This window comes from Nerophis ophidion, linkage group LG20, assembly GCF_033978795.1.
Source record: "Nerophis ophidion isolate RoL-2023_Sa linkage group LG20, RoL_Noph_v1.0, whole genome shotgun sequence".
In the NCBI taxonomy this organism is placed as follows: Eukaryota; Metazoa; Chordata; class Actinopteri; order Syngnathiformes; family Syngnathidae; genus Nerophis; species Nerophis ophidion.
In genome coordinates this window covers 38,989,689-39,013,204 of record NC_084630.1, presented here as the reverse complement: position 1 = coordinate 39,013,204, position 23,516 = coordinate 38,989,689, and the positions used below count along the sequence as shown (strand labels likewise).

At 34.4% G+C, this 23,516-nt stretch overlaps 1 protein-coding gene across 1 annotated transcript in view; it reads right to left on the bottom strand.

The window, feature by feature from the left end:
- ednraa (endothelin receptor type Aa) overlaps positions 1-23,516 on the bottom strand; it is a 69,351-nt gene that overhangs the window by 8,635 nt on the left and 37,200 nt on the right. The window contains exons 4-7 of the mRNA XM_061881207.1: positions 15,491-15,689; positions 7,764-7,916; positions 5,335-5,468; positions 5,149-5,257 (exon numbers count right to left, since the gene is read on the bottom strand). Of these exons, the coding sequence (XP_061737191.1) occupies positions 5,149-5,257; positions 5,335-5,468; positions 7,764-7,916; positions 15,491-15,689 (595 nt within the window). The remainder of the gene's footprint in view (positions 1-5,148; positions 5,258-5,334; positions 5,469-7,763; positions 7,917-15,490; positions 15,690-23,516) is intronic.

The following is a 23,516-nucleotide window of genomic DNA, read 5'->3' as shown; positions in this document are numbered from 1 at the left end:
TATTTGGTGCAGAAAAATGCATTGTGAAAAAAAATATGTGCAGAAAAAATTGGTGCGGAAATATGTGTTTGTTTAAATACAGTGTTTCAAAATTTAGTGGAAAAAATTTCAGTGCAAAAAAATATTTGGTGCAGAAAAAGTAACTGTGAAAAAAAATAATGTGCATAAAAAATGGTGCAGAAATATTAGTTTGTTTAAATACAGTGTTTCAAAATTCAGTGTAAATTTCAGCGCAAAAAAATTTTGTGTGAAAAAATTCAGTGCAAAAATAATTCAGTGCAGAAAAATATTTGGTGCAGAAAAATTCATTGTGGAAAAAAAAAATACTTGCACAAAAAAATTGTGCAGAAATAGTTTGTTTTAATAAAGATTTTCAAAATTCAGTGGAAAAAATTTCAGTGCAAAATAAATTTTGTGTAAAAAAAATATTTGGTGCAGAAAAGTTCATTGTGGAAAAAAATGGTTGCAAAATATTAGTTTGTTTAAATACATTGTTTCAAAATTCAGTGGAAAACATTTCAGTGCAAAAAAGTTATTGTTAGAGCATAAATGTGTATAGAACTCTTGTTACGTTTTTAAGAGGTTTTGGTATTCTCATTGAAATAATGTTGTTCATGCAATTTATTTTCCGAAAAAAAGTACTTTATTTGCCAAATGCTATGATTTAAAATAATAGCGGCACATTTAAGTCGTAATAAGGACCAAGTTGCAATTTTACGTGAAAAATAAATTTACTAAAAAGTCATAATCCACGTAAAATAAGATGTACAGGGAATTTTAATTTACAAGAATTAAGTTATAATTGTAGGAGCATAAAAGTATATAGTACCTGTGTCACATTTTTAAGGTTTTTTTTGGCATTCATTAAAATTACCTTGTCCATTGTGCAACTTTTTTTAAGTACTTTATTTGCAAAATACTTTGATTAAAAAAAAAAAAAAATTGGTAAAAATTTAGTACAGCACTTAAGTTGTAACTACCAGAATAAAGTTCTATTTGTTGGAGCGTAAATGTGTATAGAAGTCTTGTTACGTTTTTAAGGGATTTTGGTATTCTCATTGAAATAATGTCGTTCATGCAATTTATTTTCCGAAAAAAAGTACTTTATTTGCCAAATACTATGATTTGAAATAATTGCCGCACATTTAAGTCGTAATCAAGACCAAGTTGCAATTTTACGTGAAAAATAAATTTGCTAAAATGTCATAATCCACGTAAAATAAGATGTACAGGGAATTTTAATTTACAAGAATTAAGTTATAATTGTAGGAGCATAAAAGTATATAGTACCTGTGTTACATTTTTAAGGGTTTTTTTTGGCATTCATTAAAATTACCTTGTCCGTTGTGCAACTTTTTTTAAGTACTTTATTTGCAAAATACTTTGATTAAAAAAAAATTGGTAAAAATTTAGTTCAGCACTTAAGTTGTAACTACCAGAATAAAGTTCTAATTGTTGGAGCGTAAATGTGTATAGAAGTCTTGTTACGTTTTTAAGGGATTTTGGTATTCTCATTGAAATAATGTTGTCGTTCATGCAATTTATTTTCCGAAAAAAAGTACTTTATTTGCCCAATACTATGATTTAAAATAATTGCCGCACATTTAAGTCGTAATTAAGACCAAGTTGCAATTTTTACGTGAAAAATAAATTTACTAAAAAGTCATAATCCACGTAAAATAAGATGTACAGGGAATTTTAATTTACAAGAATTAAGTTATAATTGTAGGAGCATAAAAGTATATAGTACCTGTGTTACATTTTTAAGGGTTTTTTGGCATTCATTAAAATTACCTTGTCCGTTGTGCAACTTTTTTTAAGTACTTTATTAGCAAAATACTTTGATTAAAAAAAAAAAAAAAAGGTAAAAATTTAGTACAGCACTTAAGTTGTAACTACCAGAATAAAGTTCTAATTGTTGGAGCGTAAATGTGTATAGAAGTCTTATTACGTTTTTAAGGGATTTTGGTATTCTCATTGAAATAATGTTGTCGTTCATGCAATTTATTTTCCGAAAAAAAGTACTTTATTTGCCAAATACTATGATTTAAAATAATTGCCGCACATTTAAGTCGTAATCAAGACCAAGTTGCAATTTTACGTGAAAAATAAATGTGCTAAAATGTCATAATCCACGTAAAATAAGATGTACAGGGAATTTTAATTTACAAGAATTAAGTTATAATTGTAGGAGCATAAAAGTATATAGTACCTGTATTACATTTTTAAGGGTTTTTTTGGCATTCATTAAAATTACCTTGTCCGTTGTGCAACTTTTTTTAAGTACTTTATTTGCAAAATACTTTGATTAAAAAAAAAAAAAAAAAAGATAAAAATTTAGTACAGCACTTAAGTTGTAACTACCAGAATAAAGTTCTAATTGTTCGAGCATAAATGTGTATAGAAGTCTTGTTACGTTTTTAAGGGATTTTGGTATTCTCATTGAAATAATGTTGTCGTTCATGCAATTTATTTTCCGAAAAAAAGTACTTTATTTGCCAAATACTATGATTTAAAATAATTGCCGCGCATTTAAGTCGTAATAAGGACCAAGTTGCAATTTTACGTGAAAAATAAATTTGCTAAAATGTCATAATCCACGTAAAATAAGATGTACAGGGAATTTTAATTTACAAGAATTAAGTTATAATTGTAGGAGCATAAAAGTATATAGTACCTGTGTTACATTTTTAAGGGTTTTTTTTGGCATTCATTAAAATTACCTTGTCCATTGTGCAACTTTTTTTAAGTACTTTATTTGCAAAATACTTTGATTAAAAAAAAAAAAAAAATTGGTAAAAATTTAGTATAGCACTTAAGTTGTAACTACCAGAATAAAGTTCTAATTGTTGGAGCGTAAATGTGTATAGAAGTCTTGTTACGTTTTTAAGGGATTTTGGTATTCTCATTGAAATAATGTTGTCGTTCATGCAATTAATTTTCCGAAAAAAAGTACTTTATTTGCCAAATACTATGATTTAAAATAATAGCGGCACATTTAAGTCGTAATAAGGACCAAGTTGCAATTTTACGTGAAAAATAAATTTACTAAAATGTCATAATCCACGTAAAATAAGATGTACAGGGAATTTTAATTTACAAGAATTAAGTTATAATCGTAGGAGCATAAAAGTATATATAGTACCTGTGTCACATTTTTAAGGGTTTTTTTGGCATTCATTAAAATTACCTTGTCCATTGTGCAACTTTTTTTAAGTACTTTATTTGCAAAATACTTTGATTAAAAAAAAAAAAAAAAAAAGGTAAAAATTTAGTACAGCACTTAAGTTGTAACTACCAGAATAAAGTTCTAATTGTTGGAGCATAAATGTGTATAGAAGTCTTGTTACGTTTTTAAGGGATTTTGGTATTCTCATTGAAATAATGTTGTCGTTCATGCAATTTATTTTCCAAAATAAAGTACTTTATTTGCCCAATTCTATGATTTTAAAATAATTGCCGCACATTTAAGTCGTAATTAAGACCAAGTTGCAATTTTACGTGAAAAATAAATTTACTAAAATGTCATAATCCACGTAAAATAAGATGTACAGGGAATTTTAATTTACAAGAATTAAGTTATAATTGTAGGAGCATAAAAGTATATAGTACCTGTGTCACATTTTTAAGGGTTTTTTTGGGCATTCATTAAAATTACCTTGTCCATTGTGCAACTTTTTTTAAGTACTTTATTTGCAAAATACTTTGATTAAAAAAAAAAAAAAATTGGTAAAAATTTAGTACAGCACTTAAGTTGTAACTACAAGAATAAAGTTCTAATTGTTGGAGCGTAAATGTGTATAGAAGTCTTGTTACGTTTTTAAGGGATTTTGGTATTCTCATTGAAATAATGTTGTCGTTCATGCAATTTATTTTCCGAAAAAAAGGACTTTATTTGCCAAATACTATGATTTAAAATAATAGCCGCACATTTAAGTCGTAATTAAGACCAAGTTGCAATTTTACGTGAAAAATAAATTTACTAAAATGTCATAATCCACGTAAAATAAGATGTACAGGGAATTTTAATTTACAAGAATTAAGTTATAATTGTAGGAGCATAAAAGTATATAGTACCTGTGTCACATTTTTAAGGTTTTTTTTGGCATTCATTAAAATTACCTTGTCCATTGTGCAACTTTTTTTAAGTACTTTATTTGCAAAATACATTGATTAAAAAAAAAAAAAAAAAAAAGGTAAAAATTTAGTTCAGCACTTAAGTTGTAACTACCAGAATAAAGTTCTAATTGTTGGAGCGTAAATGTGTATAGAAGTCTTGTTACGTTTTTAAGGGATTTTGGTATTCTCATTGAAATAATGTTGTTGTTCATGCAATTTATTTTCCAAAATAAAGTACTTTATTTGCCCAATACTATGATTTAAAATAATTGCCGCACATTTAAGTCGTAATTAAGACCAAGTTGCAATTTTACGTGAAAAATAAATTTGCTAAAATGTCATAATCCACGTAAAATAAGATGTACAGGGAATTTTAATTTACAAGAATTAAGTTATAATTGTAGGAGCATAAAAGTATATAGTACCTGTGTTACATTTTTAAGTTTTTTTTGGGCATTCATTAAAATTACCTTGTCCATTGTGCAACTTTTTTTAAGTACTTTATTTGCAAAATACTTTGATTAAAAAAAAAAAAAAAAAGGTAAAAATTTAGTACAGCACTTAAGTTGTAACTACCAGAATAAAGTTCTAATTGTTGGAGCGTAAATGTGTATAGAAGTCTTGTTACGTTTTTAAGGGATTTTGGTATTCTCATTGAAATAATGTTGTCGTTCATGCAATTTATTTTCCGAAAAAAAGTACTTTATTTGCCCAATACTATGATTTAAAATAATAGCCGCACATTTAAGTCATAATTAAGACCAAGTTGCAATTTTACGTGAAAAATAAATTTGCTAAAATGTCATAATCCATGTAAAATCAGATTTACGGAGAATTTTATTTTAAAAGAACAAAGTTGAATTCATAAAATTAGGATTTTTATGGAAAAATATGAACATTCTGTAAATGTTGGAAACAAAATGAATGAACATGAAGATGAGTCTGCAGTTTAGTGTACACAGCACGTAAAATATGTTGTTATCGTTAAAATGTCCCGGCATTGACCGTCTGTTAGAGGAAGTAGTTTACCTTGAAGCAGTTTTTGAACTTTTTGCTGACAAAGTAGAGGATGATGGGATTGATGCAGGAGTTGACGGTGGCCAGGTTGATGCTGAAGTAATCCAGCACCAACAGGAAGCTGAAAATACAATAATGCTCGTCGGCGTGTAGAAAATGTCAACATAAGCCCCGCCCCCCCCGCGTCCTCGGACTCACTTGAGCAGATCGCAGCGCGTCACGTCGTTCTGGGCGTAGACCGTCTTCTTCAGGATCCTGCTGAGGTGAAGTGGGAACCAGCAGAGGGCGAATATGAGGACCAGGCAGAAGACGGCCTTGGCCACTTCCCTTCTCTACAGGAAAAGGCACAAATCATGACGTTAATTAAACTTTGACACTTTTCTTTTTTGGTGCATTTTCCTTGTTCGGGCGTTAGCGTGGATTTCCAACTCCAGCGCGGACCAAACAAACCCAACCACGCAAACTAAGCCAAAAAAATGGTCTGATTTGGTTTTTAACTGATCCACATAAAAGCAACGTTACCGCAACTAGTAAATGTACAAAAAAAATCTATACTGTCATACAGGGCAGTGTTTTTCAACCATTGTGCCGCGGCACACTAGTGTACTGTGAGATACAGTCTGGTGTGCCGTGGGAGATCTTATTTCACCTACCGTATTTCCTTGAATTGCCGCCGGGGCGCTAATGAATTTAAAACCTCTTCTCACTCCGGCGTTTACCAAAGGCATGCGGTAAATTCAGGCCTGCGCTTATAAATTTGAGTGTGATGTAAGGATACTCTCATGAAAAGCACATTTAATACAAAAAAACGTTATTATGGTCTTACCTTTACTTATAAATGAAGTCCATGCGCAGCTCCTTCTGATCAAAAGCATCGATAACTTGTTTATAGAAGTCTTCCTTATCTTTCTTCAGTTTTAAAAGTCTCTCTGTCTCGATGGAGATCTTCCTTTATTACCTCCTGCTTCGATTGAAAGTCCAGTTTAGAAAACTGTTTTATTTTAGATATGTAATCCTCCATGTTAAAAGTGCAAGCGAGAGGAAAAAATAAAGGATGGCTGCTCACTCTTGCTGCTTGTTGTCACTTCTTCTGCAGCCGAGTAGTCGCAAGAAGGATCACTAGCGCCCTCTACCACCAGGAGGCGGGAGTCATTTAATGACTCATATTTGACACACGCAGCTACGGTATATTAATAAAACGTAGCTGCTTACTGTTCTTTTTAGCATATTCAATAGCTTGGACCTTAAATCCTACTGAATAGCTCTTAATCTTCTTCCCTTTATGCCATTTCAAATGATTGAAATCAGCCTCCTCCATTTTGAAAATGATGACAGGTGAAGTGTCACTCGTGACGTGACGAGTTTGACCCGGTGGAAATTCTAGACATGCGCTAATTATTTGGCGAAACGAGTTTGACCCGGCGGAAATTCTAGACATGCGCTAATAAAAATAATATTTTGCAAAACGAGTTTGACCCGGCGTTAATCCTGAGCCGGCGGTAGTGCTAAGTATGCGCTAATTATTTTGCCAAACGAGTTTGACCCGGGAGTAATTCTAGGCAGGTGCATACTATATACCCGGCGGCAATTCAAGGAAATACGGTATTTGGGTTAAAAAATCTTTTTTTGCAAACCATTAATTATAGTCTGCAATTGTGTTGTTGTAGAGTGTCTAGAGCTCGACAGAGTAACCGTGTAATACTCTTCCATATCAGTAGGTGGCAGCCGGTAGGTAATTGCTTTGTAGATGTGGGAAACAGCGGGAGGCAGCGTGCAGGTAAAAACCAAAAAGTGAGTGCCTCTAAGAAAAGGCATTGAAGCTTAGGGAAGGCTATGCAGAACGAGACTAAAACTGAACCGGCAACAAAGTAAACAAAAACAGAATGCTGGACGACAGCAAAGAGTTACTGCGACTTACTGTGCATGTCATGTTGTATATCCAAAATACAAAATTGTTTGTTTGTCCTATTACAACTCTGTTTTCGTGACAGTACTACCTTTTTCACAAAATGACTGTTTTTCTTTTATAGAGTAAATGAAACATTGGATATGAAAATCAGTAAAAAAAAACTTGTTAATTAAGTAATTAATTTTAATAACAAAGCGCTGCTGATCCGCCTCCGCTTGGGATGGTTTCATGCTGGCTCCGCTGTGAACGGGACTCTCGCTGCTGTGTTGGATCCACTTTGGACTGGACTCTCGCGACTGTTGGATCCATTATGGATTGAACTTTCACAGTATCATGTTAGACCCGCTCGACATCCATTGCTTTCCTCCTCTCCAAGGTTTCTCATAGTCATCATTGTCACCGACGTCCCACTGGGTGTGAGTTTTCCTTGCCCTTATGTGGGCCTACCGAGGATGTCGTAGTGGTTTGTGCAGCCCTTTGAGACACTAGTGATTTAGGGCTATATAAGTAAACATTGATTGATAAACATTGATTGAATGATTAAAGCTCTAATCCTCACTAAAACAACTAAAACGTCACCTTTTTAAGTGGGCCAAGGATCTAGGAGTCTTGGAAATTGTAGGATTCTGGGGTCAAAAGTCCTAAGTAGTCCAGGCCAAAAGGTTGTGATGCCTGAAGGCTTTTAGAAGTCGGGGGGTGAGGGGGTTTATGGTCCAACCTGTTTGAGGTGCTCGGTCAGGGCGATGCGGAGGCTGCCGTTCCTGTGGTTGAGCATTTCATAGGTCATCAAGGTGTAGAAGACGGCGGTGCAGATCAGCGGCATGCAGAAGTAGAAGCCAAACAGCCACCAGTCCTTTGCTTCCTTGTAGAACTGAAGACACGTGAAAAATGTTAGACCAGGGGTCGGCCACCCAAAATGTTGTGGAAAAAGCCACTTTGGAACAAAAAAAAACACATGAAATAAGTGTCTATACTAGCCTACCATCAAAATGACTTAAAAAGTCTTATGTAAGTGTTATAATGAAAGCAACACATGTTGTAAGTGTCTAAAATTGCTATAATAGCCTACGATCAAAATTACTTAAAAAGTCGTATATTTGTGTTATAATGAAGACAACACATGATGTAAGTGTCTATATTAGCCTACTATCAAAATGGCTTAAAAAGTCTTATACAAGTGTTATAATGAAGGCAACACATGATGTAAGTGTCTATATTAGCCTACTATCCAAATTACTTTAAAAGTCTTATATAAGTGTTATAATGAAGACAACACATGATGTAAGTGTCTATACTAGCCTACTATCCAAATGACTTTATAAGTGTTATAATGAAGGCAACACATGATGTAAGTGTCTATATTAGCTATAATAGCCTACCATCAAAATGACTTAAAAAGTAGTGTATAAGTGTTATTATAATGAAGACAACACATGATGTAAGTGTCTATATTAGCTATGATAGCCTACTATCAAAATGACTTAAAAAGTAGTGTATACGTGTTATTCTAATGAAGACAACACATGTCTATATTAGCTATATTAGCCTACTATCAAATCGACTTAAATAGTCTTATATAAGTGTTATAATGAAGGCAACACATGACATAAGTGTCTATATTAGCCTACTATCAAAATGACTTAAAAAGTCTTATATAAGTGTTATAATGAAAGCAACACATGATGTAAGTGTCTATATTAGCCTACTATCAAATCGACTTAAATAGTCTTATATAAGTGTTATAATGAAGGCAACACATGACATAAGTGTCTATATTAGCCTACTATCAAAATGACTTAAAAAGTCTTATATAAGTGTTATAATGAAAGCAACACATGATGTAAGTGTCTATATTAGCCTACTATCAAAATGGCTTAAAAAGTTTTATACAAGTGTTATAATGAAGGCAACACATGATGTAAGTGTCTATATTAGCTATAATAGCCTACTATCAAAATGACTTAAAATGTAGTGTATAAGTGTTATTATAATATAGACAACACATGATGTAAGTGTCTATATTAGCTATAATAGCCTACTATCAAAATGACTTAAAAAGTAGTGTATAAGTGTTATTATAATGAAGACAACACATGTTTCTATATTAGCTATATTAGCCTACTATCAAATCGACTTAAAAAGTCTTATATAAGTGTTATAATGAAGACAACACATGATGTAAGTGTCTATATTAGCCTACTATCAAAATGACTTAAAAAGTCTTATACAAGTGTTATAATGAAGGCAACACATGATGTAAGTGTCTATATTAGCCTACTATCAAAATGGCTTAAAAAGTCTTATACAAGTGTTATAATGAAGGCAACACATGATGTAAGTGTCTATATTAGCTATAATAGCCTACTATCAAAATGACTTAAAAAGTAATGTATAAGTGTTATTATAATGAAGACAACACATGATGTGTCTATATTAGCTATATTAGCCTACTATCAAATCGACTTAAACAGTCTTATATAAGTGTTATAATGAAGACAACACATGATATGTGTCTATATTGGCCTACTATCAAAATGACTTAAAAAGTCTTATATAAGTGTTATAATGAAGACAACACATGATGTAAGTGTCTATATTAGCCTACTATCAAAATGACTTTTTAAAAGTCTAATATAAGTGTTATAATGAAGACCACACAGGATGTAAGTGTCTATATTAGCCTACTATCCAAATTACTTTAAAAGTCTTATATAAGTGTTATAATGAAGGCAACACATGATGTAAGTGTCTATATTAGCTATAATAGCCTACTATCAAAATGACTTAAAAAGTAGTGTATAAGTGTTATTATAATATAGACAACACATGATGTAAGTGTCTATATTAGCTATAATAGCCTACCATCTTTTATAAGTGTTATAATGAAGGCAACACATGATGTAAGTGTCTATATTAGCCTACTATCAAAATGGCTTAAAAAGTCTTATACAAGTGTTATAATGAAGGCAACACATGATGTAAGTGTCTATATTAGCCTACTATCAAAATGACTTAAAAAGTCTTATATAAGTGTTATAATGAAGGCAACACATGATGTAAGTGTTTATATTAGCCTACTATCAAAATGACTTTTTAAAAGTCTAATAAGTGATATAATGAAGACAACACATGATGTAAGTGTCTATATTAGCCTACTATCAAAATGACTTAAAAAGTCTTATATAAGTGTTATAATGAAGGCAACACATGATGTAAGTGTTTATATTAGCCTACTATCAAAATGACTTTTTAAAAGTCTAATAAGTGTTATAATGAAGACAACACATGATGTAAGTGTTTATATTAGCTATATTAGCCTACTATCAGAATGACTTTAAAAGTCTTATATAAGTGTTATAATGAAGGCGACACATGATGTAAATGTTTATATTAGCCTACTATCAAAATGACTTAAAAAGTCTGATGTAAATGTTATGATGAAGGCAACACATGATATAAATGTCTATATTAGCTATATTAGCCTACTATCAAAATTACTTAAAAAGTCTTATATAAGTGTTATAATGAAGGCAACACCGATGACAACTATTAAACTGACAAGAAGCAAGGAATTAAACAGAGACAGAAATCAATTCATCTCATTGAGGAGAAACGTCCGGGCTGTACTCTTTGTACGGTCTTCCACCACGCTCTGACAAAATTTTTGCACGCCTCCTCTTTTATTTGGACTTTCCCTGATTACAAGGCAACAGCTGTTTTTAAGGGGACGGGGGGTCGTAAACAGCCGTCCGCCCTTGGTCATAAAACACTTCAAAGAAAAGATGCCTGGAGCTTGCGTCAGGTCCTGCTTCCTCTCCGCTTTGTACATCTCTGGTCAAGACAAGATCTTCCTGTGGATTACAATACATCAAAGAATCCGACCCCTTCCTTTCACTTCCATCGCACACAGTGGAGTTTTACAAGTCTTCTGCTTGGTAATCAAAGATTTCAAAGTTTTGTGATAACTTAGCTACAATTATTCTGACAGTTTTGTTCTATTTTTGGCCAAAGTAAGACACAACAACCAATCTGAAGTTGTCTTTATCTTTAAATTTTAACGCCATGTGGCCCCTGAGCTAAAATGAGTTCGACACCAGGGTCTCGTCAGAAAAATCCCCTCATGTTTTTTATGCTGTTAAATTAACCAAAACATTAGCGGCTAATGTTGCTACTGGTCTGACGTTTGCTAAAAAATAATCAACTTAAAGCCTTTTCCCATTGTTTACTGGCGTGTACTATTCATGTTAAAATGACTTTTACTTAAATTAATATCGGCCTCAAAAAAACGTATCTGTCGATCTCAACTTCCTAATGCAGGGGTGTCCAAACTTTTTCCACTGAGAGCCGCGCACTGAAAAATCAAAGCAAGCGGGGGCTGTTTTTATATTTTTTATTTTAAAAACCAATACAATATTTGTATAAAAAATATACATTTAGGCCTCCACTCAGTTATGATCCCAGGGACCCCAAAGGGTTTTGGTAAAAAAAAAAAAAAAAATTAAAATGTGTCATTATTCAGTATTACTATTTTCATTATTATTCAAGTTTTAAATCTCTAGATCAACATTAGGAAAAAAAAATGGAAAAAACACAAAATATGCAATATTTTCACCCAATAACTTTTTTAGGTGGAATATTTGAGATTATATAATAATTGGAGCCTTAATTTTGGATTTGGATTTTGATTCATTATTACTTTATGAGCAATGACACTTAAAAACGAATCACACTAAAATAATTGGGGATCCAAAACTGTCCTACTCATTAAAGTGTTGAAAAATAAATTATTTTTGTACTGTTTACTTTTAGCACGATAATCTCGGGATCAACTTTAGATATATCCGTCAATTTTAAGTTTTGTTGTTGTTTATGTTTTGCTTGTTTGTTTTAGGCCCTTCTTTAAAAAAAACAGCTCGGTTTTTATATGGCAAAACACAAAATATGCAACATTTTCCCCCCAAAATATCTCAAAGTGCAATATTGAAAGGCCTACTGAAAGCCACTACTAGCGACCACGCAGTCTGATAGTTTATATATCAATGATGAAATATTAACATTGCAACACATGCCAATACGGCCTTTTTAGTTTACTAAATTGCAATTTTAAATTTCCCGCGAAGTATCTTGTTGAAAACGTCGCGGAATGATGACGTGTGCTTGTGATGTTATTGGTTGTAGCGGACATATTAGCCCGGCACCACTTACGGCTAAAAGTCGTCTCTTTTCATCGCATAATTACACAGTAATTTGGACATCTGTGTTGCTGAATCTTTTGCAATTCGATCAATTAATAATGGAGACGTCAAAGAAGAATGCTGTTGGTGGAAAGCGGTGGATTGCAGCTGCCTTTGGCACCGAAACACAGCCGCTGTTTCTTTGTTTGTTGTGAAGCTTTAACACAGAGCGGTCAAGCGAACATGTTTCTCTACGTCAACCAGCAAGTTTTTGGATGGGAAAATTGTGATATTAAGTCGGCTCTTACCGGAGACTTCAGTTGATTATGCTACCTCCTCCTGCAGCTGTAAAAAAGGCAGCTGTGATCTTGGCTCCTCGGCTTCTTTCAGAGACACTGGCGTTCACCGCAGCCATCCGACTTTCAGGTATGACTTTGTAATCTCGCTAAAACACTAGTAACACAATAAGCAGATAAGGGATTTTCCAGAATTATCTTAGTAAATGTGTCTAATCAAATCGGAAATGCTCCCACTGCCGCTGCCTGGAGCAGTCGCCTTTTTTTTTTTTTTTTTTTTTTTTTTAGTGCTTCACTCTAACTTTCCTCATCCACGAATCTTTCATCCTCGCTCAGATTAATGGGGAAATCGTCGCTTTATCGGTCCAAATAGCTCTTGCTGCTGGAGGCAATGATTGTCAACAATGTTCAGATGTGAGGAGCTCCACAACCCGTGACGTCACGCGCACATCGTCCGCTACTTCCGGTACAGGCAAGGCTTTTTTATTAGCAACCAAAAGTTGCAAACTTTATCGTGGATGTTCTCTACTAAATCCTTTCAGCAAAAATATGGCAATATCGTGAAATGATCAAGTATGACACATAGAATGGACCTGCTATCCCCGTTTAAATACAAAAATCTCATTTCAGTAGGCCTTTAAAGTCTTTTCCCATTGTTTACTGGCGTATACTGTTCAGGTTAAAATGACTTTTACTTTAAATTAATATCGGCCTACATGGCTACTAATTATTAGTTTCGGCCTTAAAAAAACCTGTATCGGTCGATCTCTACTTCCTAATGATTCCTTAGAACACTAATGCATGGTCAAAGACAACAATTGGGTCATAACAGTGTTATTAGTCTTGCTGGATTGAGACTTAAGTATGTTTTTCCTCAGGTCTGAGACTGATTACTCCATTATGATCCGCACATGTGGCCTCGGGTTTCAGCTTTGTAGCTGCAGGTCTCGGTAATTGCAGTTGGCCTGTAATCAATGATGTTCTTTAAGGACGCGGAGAAGAGAGGCCAAAACCGAGGGTCGGAGAGGCTTTAGATGTCTTCCCAGTTAGGACAGCCGTGTCAAACTGGTTTTCATTGAGGGCCACTTCCAGCAAAACGGCAAAAATGATGAATTATGCATTAGATTATTGAAAATATTTTTTATGTACACAGGAGAAAAAAACCCTGTAGATTTTACAGGAAAAATGGCAACTCATTCACAATAAATTTATTGTGAAATATACAGTCTTTTTACAGCAAATGGAAAAATAAAAACTTTTAATTCTGTTTTTTACCGTAATTTTATGTTTTCCATGTGCGATGCCACACCGTAAAAACAACAACAAAAACCGGCAACTAAAATGAGAGACTTTTATTATAAAAAATATACATAGATATTTTTTTTCATTTCTAGTAATATGCTGTAAAGACCACCGTAAAATCTATTTAAAATGTTTACATCGACAATTCAACGGATAGCTTCCTTTTGTAATCAGATATCAAACAGATTTTGAAGTATTTATTTTTATTCTGACAAAAAATATGTTGCAATATTGGATACTATTCCATCCATCCATCCATTTTCTACCACTTGTCCCTTTCGACGGGGGTGGGGGGTTGTGGGGGGCAGGGGTTGCTGGAGCCTATCACAGCTGCATTCGAGCGGAAGGCGGGGTACACCTTGGTCAAGTCGCCACCTCACCGCAGGGCCAACACAGACAGACACTAGGGACCATTTAGTGTTGCCAATCAACCTATCCCCAGGTGCATGTCTTTGGAAGTGGGAGGGGCCTATCCGCAGGTGCATATCTTTGGAGGGTGGAGGGGCCTATCCCCAGGTGCATGTCTTTGGAAGTGGGAGGGGCCTATCCGCAGGTGCATATCTTTGGAGGGTGGAGGGGCCTTTCCCCAGGTGCATGTCTTTGGTGGTGGGAGGGGCCTTTCCCCAGGTGCATGTCTTTGGTGGTGGGAGGGGCCTATCCCCAGGTGCATGTCTTTGGAGGTGGGAGGGGCCTATCCCCAGGTGCATGCCTTTGGAAGTGGGAGGGGCCTATCCCCAGGTGCATGCCTTTGGAGGTGGGAGGGGCCTATCCCCAGGTGCATATCTTTGGAGGTGGGAGGGGACTATCCCCAGGTGCATGTCTTTGAAGGTGGGAGGGGCCTATCCCCGAGTGCATATCTTTGGAGGGGACGGGGCCTATCCCCAGGTGCATGTCTTTGGAGGTGGGAGGAAGCCGGAGTACCAGGAGGGAACCCACGCAGTCACGGGGAGAACATGCAAACTCCACACAGAAAGATCCCTGATTGAACTCGGGACCTTCGTACTGTGAGGCACATGCACTAACACCTGTTCCACCGTGCTGCCTTTGGATACTATTAGCCTCTTAAGACCCAAGCTGTTTGTTTACAAGCCTTTTTTTTATTTCTCTTTGCTATTTGGACTTATTGGACCCTAATTGGAATAAAAACTAAGAATCATCTTTTGATATGATGTACTTAGTCCATAAGTACACAAACGTGTACTTCATGTTTAGTGACATGCTAATTCATATTTTTATACACCCCCCTCTCCCAAATTCCATTGTATGTTATACTCTTCTGACACCACCAGATGGCAGTATAAGTGTCCACATAAGTGGCCATAAGACCCCAATTCAGTAGTGTACACAATTTTGGAAATAAGAGCTAAAAGGTGCTGTCGCCACTAAGCCTTTAGAAAATGTCTGCAATTTGATGCCGTACATAAAAAAATGTTTCTGTCAAAATGTAAAAAAAAAAAATATAAGGTTGTTTATCAACACATATTTTCAGGTGTTTGTGAACCACATAAAACGATGCAGTGGGCCAGATCTGGCCACCGGGCCTTGAGTTTGACACCTGTGAGTTAGTACTTATAGCAGAATTAGTAGCTCTTACGCATTTTAGTCCATTAATGTAAAAAAAAAGTACAGTTCTTGTCCCTAGACGACAGAACGGGGCGAGGGCGAGTACGTACCATCATGAAGTCGGACTTAGGGTACAGCATGCAGGTGCGGATGCTCTCGTTCCTGTAGTTGAAGCTGACCATGTCGAAGCCGATGGCCTCCGGGATGGCCAGGATGAGCGACAAAAGCCAGACGGAGACGATTTCCAGGACGGTGAGGAGCGGAATGCCGACGCCCTGCACTCTGCTCCAAGATGCGACCGCTCGATACCTGCGAACACGGGGGAGAAGGACCGTGGGTCAGTTATAAAGTTAAAGTTAAAGTAGCAATGATTGTCACACACACACACTAGGTGTGGCGAAATTATTCTCTGCATTTGACCCATCACCCTTGTTTACCCCCTGCGAGGTGAGGGGAGCAGTGAGCAGCATCGGTGGCCGCGCCCGGGAATCATTTTTGTTGATTTAACCCCCAATTCCAACCCTTGATGCTGAGTGCCAAGCAGGGAGGTAATGACTCTTATTTTTATAGTCTTTGGTATGACTCGGCCGGGGTTTGAACTCACAACCTACCCATCTCAGGGCGGACACTCTAACCACTAGGCCGATTTGTTTTTGATTAATCAATCAATCAATCAATGTTTACTTATATAGCCCTAAATCACTAGTGTCTCAAAGGGCTGCACAAACCACTACGACATCCTCGGTAGGCCCAAATAAGGGCAAGGAAAACTCACACCCAGTGGGACATCGCCTTGTGTCGCCTTGTTTAATTGTTTGGTTGTCAAATGTTAAAGTTGTATTATTAAATAGAGTTCGGTGTCTAGCAGGACCGATAATCAGCATTTCCGTTTTTTTGGCGTTGAGTTGCAAAAAGTTAGCGGACATCCATTGTTTAATTTCATTAAGACACGCCTCCAGCTGACTACAATCCGGCGTGTTGGTCATCTTTAGGGGCATGTAGAGTTGGGTGTCATCAGCATAGCAGTGAAAGCTAACACCGTATTTGCGATCAAAGTCCTCTTGTCCTTTTGGGATTTACCGATCTGAGCCAGATCGTTACGAACCAAGCTGGGGATTAAACAATGGTTGAATTGTATGTTTCTAATGACGGTTCGTAAAAGTGTCTAACAATTCTACTCATTTAGTATGCATTAGGGTTGTACATTATACTGGTACTGATAAAGCACCACTCTACTAGGGTTGTACGGTATACCAATATTAGTATAGTACCGCGATACTAATGAATCATATTCGGTACTACACCGATGACTGTGAGTTTTGAACTATAGAAAGTAGTTCAATGGTTGAAATCTGCACTTTTGAGTGTTATAGGAGTTATTACGGTAATCTAGGTCACAGCAGCTCAGACCAGGAACAAAGCAGAGTGGGCGGGGCTTGTTTTCAGAGCAGCCAGCCCCAAACGCCGGTGTTTACGTGATAATATATCCCATTGTAGGTGTTTATTACACTTTGCATTCATATTTTGCTGTTTGATACATTTTTGTTGTGTTTTGCATGATTTAAAAAAATACACAACTATCGAAGAGTTGGTCTGAGAAGTAAAAGATGTTCATATGTTGTTAATATTCAGTGTTTTATCATTCATGGTTAATATTGTAAATCCTGCATAAAAGAGGAGTGATGTTCATATGTTGTTAATATACCGTGTTTTATTGTTCATATTTAATATTGTAAATCCCATGTAAAAGAAGCGATGTTCATTTGTTGTTAATATTCAGTGTTTTATTGTTTGTAGTTAATATTGTAAAAGAGGTGTGATGTTCATATGTTTTTAATATTCAATGTTTTATCGTTCATAGTTAATATTGTAAATCCCACGTAAAAGAGGAGCGATGTTCAAATGTTGTTAATATTCAGTATTTTATTGTTCATAGTTAATATTGTAAGTCCCACGTAAAAGAGGAGTGATGTTCATATTTTGTTAATCAGTATTTTATTGTTGATAGTTAATATTGTAAGTCCTGCATAAAATAGGTGTGATGTTCATATGTTGTTAATATTCAGTGTTTTATTGTTCATAGTAGAATATTGTAAATCCCGCATTAAAGAGGAGTGATGTTCACATGTTGTTAATATTCAGTGTGTTATTGTTCATAGTTAATATTGTAAATCCCACATAAAAGAGTGATGTTCATATGTTGTTAATATTCAGTGTTTTATTGTTCATAGTTAATATTGTAAATCCCATGTAACAGAAGCAATGTTCATATGTTGTTAATATTCAGTATTTTATCGTTCATAGTTAATATTGTAAATCCCATGTAAAAAAGGAGCAATGTTCATATGTTGTTAATATTCAGTTTTTATTGTTCATAGTTAATATTATAAATCCCACGTAAAAGAGGAGTAATGTTCATATGTTGGTAATATTCAGTGTTTTATTGTTCATAGTTAATATTGTAAATCCCACATAAAAGAGTGATGTTCATATGTTGTTAATATTCAGTGTTTTATTGTTCATAGTTAATATTGTAAATCCCATGTAACAGAAGCAATGTTCATATGTTGTTAATATTCAGTATTTTATCGTTCATAGTTAATATTGTAAATCCCATGTAAAAAAGGAGCAATGTTCATATGTTGTTAATATTCAGTTTTTATTGTTCATAGTTAATATTGTAAATCCAACATAATAGAGGAGTGATGTTCATATGTTGTTAATATTCAGTGTTTTATTGTTTGTAGTTAATATTGTTAAACAGGTTTGATGTTCATATGTTTTTAATATCCAATGTTTTATCGTTCATAGTTAATATTGTAAATCCCACGTAAAAGTGGTGTGATGTTCATATGTTTTTAATATTCAGTGTTTTATTGTAAATCCCGCATAAAAGAGGAGTGATGTTCATATGTTGTAAATATTCAGTGTTTTATTGTTCATAGTTAATATTGTAAATACCGCGTAAAAGAGGAGCGATGTTCATATGTTGTTAATATTCAGTCTTTTATCCTTCATGGTTAATATTGTAAATACCGTGTAAAAGAGGAGTGATGTTCATATGTTGTTAATATTCAGTGTTTTATTGTTCATAGTTAATATTGCAAGTCCCGCGTAAAAGAGGAGTGATGTTCATATTTTGTTAATATTCAGTATTTTATTGTTCATAGTTAATATTGTAAATCCCACGTAAAAGAGGAGTGATGTCCATATGTTGTTAATATTCAGTGTGTTATTGTTCATAGTTAATATTGTAAATCCAACATAATAGAGGAGTGATGTTCATATGTTAATATTCCGTGTTTTATTGTTCGTAATTAATATTGTAAATCCCATGTTAAAGAAGCGATGTTCAAATGTTGTTAATATTCAGTATTTTATTGTTTTTAGTTAATATTGTAAGTCCTGCATAAAAGAGTGATTTTCATGTTTTTAATATTCATTGTTTTATTGTTCATAGTTAATATTGTAAATCCCATGTAAAAAATGCGATGTTCATAAGTTGTTAATATTCAGTGTTTCATTGTTAATAGTTAATATTGTAAATCCCACGTAAAAGAGGAGTGATGTTCGTATGTTGTTAATATTAGTATTTTATTGTTCATAGTTAATATTGTAAATCCCACATACAAGAAGAGCGATGTTCATATGTTGTTAATATTGAGTGTTTTATTGTTCGTAGTTAATATTGTAAATCCCATGTAAAAGAAGCTATGTTCATATGTTGTTAATATTCAGTGTTTTATTGGTCATAGTTAATATTGTAAATCCCACATAAAAGAGGAGTGACGTTCATATGTTGTTAATATTCACTGTTTTATTGTTCATAGTTAATATTGCAAGTCCCACGTAAAAGAGGATTGGTGTTTATATGTTGTTAATATTCAGTATTTTATTGTTCATAGTTAATATTGTAAATCCCACGTAAAAAAGGAGCAATGTTCATATGTTGTTAATATTCAGTTTTTATTGTTCATAGTTAATATTATAAATCCCACGTAAAAGAGGAGTGATGTTCATATGTTGTTAATATTCAGTATTTTATTGTTCATAGTTAATATTGTAAGTCCTGCATAAAAGAGGTGTGATGTTCATATGTTGTTACTATTCAGTGTTTTATTGTTCATAGTAGAATATTGTAAATCCCGCATTAAAGAGGAGTGATGTTCATATGTTGTTAATATTCAGTGTGTTATTGTTCATAGTTAATATTGTAAATATCATGTAAAAGAGTGATGTTCATATGTTGTTAATATTCAGTGTTTTATCCTTCATAGTTAATATTGTAAATATCAGTTAAAAGAGTGACGTTCATATGTTGTTAATATTCAGTGTTTTTTTGTTCATAGTTAATATTGTAAATCACATGTAAGAGAAACAATGTTCATATGTTGTTAATATTCAGTATTTTATCCTTCATGGTTAATATTGTAAATACCGCATAAAAGAGGAATGATGTTCATATGTTGTTAATATTCAGTGTTTTATTGTTCATAGTTAATATTGTAAATCCCACGTAAAAGAGGAGTGATGTTCATATGTTGTTAATATTCAGTGTTTTATTGTTCATAGTTAATATTGTAAATACCGCGTAAAAGAGGAGCGATGTTCATATGTTGTTAATATTCAGTATTTTATTGTTCATAGTTAATATTGTAAATCCCATGTAAAAGAGGAGCAATGTTCATATGTTAATATTCAGTGTTTTATTGTTCATAGTTAATATTGTAAATATCACGTAAAAGAGTGATGTTCATATGTTGTTAATATTCAGTCTTTTATTGTTCATAGGTAATATTGTAAATCCCAAATAAAAGAGTGATGTTCATATGTTGTTAATATTCAGTGTTTTATTCCATCCATCCATCCATTTTCTACCGCTTATTCCCTTTCGGGGTCTATTGTTCATAGGTAATATTGTAAATCCCAAATAAAAGAGTGATGTTCATATGTTGTTAATATTCAGTGTTTTATTGGTCCTAGTTAATATTGTAAATATCACATAAAAGAGTGATGTTCATATGTTGTTAATATTCAGTGTTTTATTGTTCGTAGTTAATATTGTAAATCCCACGTAAAAGAAGCGATGTTCATATGTTGTTAATATTCAGTGTTTTCTTGGTCATAGTTAATATTGTAAATCCCACTTTCTTTATTTTCAAGTACATCTAGGGTGTCCCAGTCAGTAACAGACTGTAAAATTTCACTCTTTTTTTTTTTTTGAAGTGGTCTGTTTTTATGACTTTTTTTTTTTTAACTCTATCAGACAATGTGACTTTTGGTATTAGTGTTCCTGGGAAAAAAAGGGAGCCAAACACACATACTGTACAGCATGTAAATGTGTACATATCATTTATACACATTGGGCCCCCCCAGACATGATTTTTTTCTCTCACTGTGGCCCTCGAGTCAAAATACTTGCCCATCTCTGTATAAATGTATGCTTGTACAAAAATCAGGGTTCTACTCTATATTAAACATATCATTTTGATGCAGGGATAAACTGTTATATTCTTTTAATAATATCACAAAACATAAAGAGTAAAAATCTGTTTTTTTTTTTTAAATCTTGCTTTCTTATTGAACAATCAATCACAGTTGTTGTACACCTGTGTAAAAAAAAATAGCTTCCTCTGTAATCTTATGCAAACATAAAGGCCTACTGAAATGAGATGTTCTTATTTAAACGGGGATAGCAGGTCCATTCTATGTGTCATACTTCATCATTTGGCCATATTGCCATATTTTTGCTGAAAGGATTTAGTAGAGAACATCCACGATAGTTTGCAACTTTTGGCCGCTAATAAAAAAGCCTTGCCTGTACCGGAAGTAGCAGACGATGTGCGCGTGACGTCACGGGTTGTGGAGCTCCTCACATCTGAACATTGTTTACAATCATGGCCTCCAGCAGCAAGAGCGATTCGGACCGAGAAAGCGACGATTTCCCCATTAATTTGAGCGAGGATGAAAGATTTGTGGATGAGGAAAGTGAGAGTGAAGGACTAGAAAGAAGGGGAAAAAAAGGAGGGCTGTGGGAGCGATTCAGATGTTAATAGACACATTTACTAGGATAATTCTGGAAAATCCCTTTTCTGCTTATTGTGTTACTAGTGTTTTAGTGAGATTATATGGTACCTGAAAGTTGGAGGGGTGTGGTGACCGCCAGAGTCTCTAAGGGATCCCACGTTTCTCGACGAGGCCAAGCGAAGGCAGCCGTTGGGGTCGGTCTGACCTTTTTTTCCCCTCCTCCACAGTTGAACCATCCCAGGTTCGAGGGCGGCCGGTGTCGGAGAAGGCAAGAGAGTCCGCAGCTGCCTCTTTGACAGGTGCACGAGGAACGACGCAAGCTATCCGCTCATGTCTACGGTAAGAGCCGGCTTATTACCACAATTTTCTCACCGAAACCTGCCGTTTGACATGTGGTAGGGAACCATGTTCTCTGTTCCATAGTAAAGCTTCACCGTCATCTTTAGGGAATGTAAACAAGGAAACACCGGCTGTGTTTGTGTTGCTAAAGGCGGCCGCAATACACCGCTTCCCACCTACAGCTTTCTTCTTTGACGTCTCCATTATTCATTGAACAAATTGCAAAAGATTCAGCAACACAGCTGTCCAGAATACTGTGGAATTATGCGATTAAAGCAGACTTCTTATAGCTGGGATCGGGGCTGGAACAAAATGTCCGCTACAATTGGTGACGTCACGTGGACGCCTCATCATACCGCGACGTTTTCAACAGGATACTTTGCGGGAAATTTAAAATTGCAATTTAGTAAACTAAAGCGGCCGTATTGTCATGTGTTGCAAAGTTAATATTTCATCACTGATATATAAACTATCAGACTGCGTGGTCGCTAGTAGTGGCTTTCAGTAGGCCTTTAAATCCTCACAATGTATTTTAGGTGTTTTCCTGTTTTATTTCAGTTAATTTTTATTGAAACAAACCATTCCATTCCTCTATTTGTCTAATGATCCGTCTATGGCAGCGCACCAAGCACAATAAACTGCAGAGTAAGCGACGACTGTCAAAAAATGTTAACAATTCATGTTGAGAGATGATCAATTGTTTATCTTAAATATCTAATATTTATCAGATTTCATGCAAAAAGCCTCCTCCGAACAGGCCGACCCGTGTTGGCAGAGGGGGTCCGCCAGTTGGCTGGCATCAGCCCCGCCCCTCACTTGTTTGTTTCATTAATGCTAAACCACTTGTCGAAATGTTTTAGTAAAATGCCATCAAGATTTTATGGGGCAAAAACAATATATTTTTCATGACGCATTTCAATTTCTCTGTCGTACAACATGGTGGCATGTATATTTTACCAAGTGGTAAACGAATCCACGCCCCCCCAACCCCCCCCCCCCCCCCCCCCCACACACACACACATCCTACATTGTAGAAACAACAGAGAAGAAATATAATGACGTAAGTTGTGTTGTGTTTGTGTGTGTTCTTGTATTTTCTAAAGGAGGGATTTTACCCCAAAGGGAATAAGCGGTAGAAAAATGGATAGCTGGATGGAATTTTTTTTAAATTGACTGTGTCACGTTTAAAAGTGCTCCGCCTCTGGTCAACATATGAAATAACAAGTGTGTGTAAGAAACTGAAATACGCTTTCTCTGGTCAAAATTAATTAAACATGTACATAGATACATACTGTAATAACTTGAAGTAAATAAGGAAGATTAAAAAACAATTCCAAACAAAAATAAAAGAAATAAATAAAAAGAACTAAAACAGTCTTTCTCACAATGTGTCGTATTTTTTTAATTTTCATAAATTTGGGAACAATTTCCCCCATTCTTGCTTTTTCTGTAATATTGCAATATTTTTCGCAAAATTATTTTTTAAATGTAAAATCATAACTTTTTAATGCGAAATGGTGACATTTGTCATATAAAATTCTGACTTATCACATTCTTGCCAAATTTGTTGTTGTTCTTGTATAATAGTGACATTTTTTTGAGTAAAAGTTTGACTTTTGTCATATTTTTGCCAAATAAAAGTCTGGTTATTGTTATAATATTGCCAAAATCTTAAAGTTTTCTTATAAAATTGTGACTTTTGTTGAGTAAAATTAAGATTCTGTAAAATTCCCAAAATGTTAAAATTTTCTCGTAAAATTGCAACTGTTA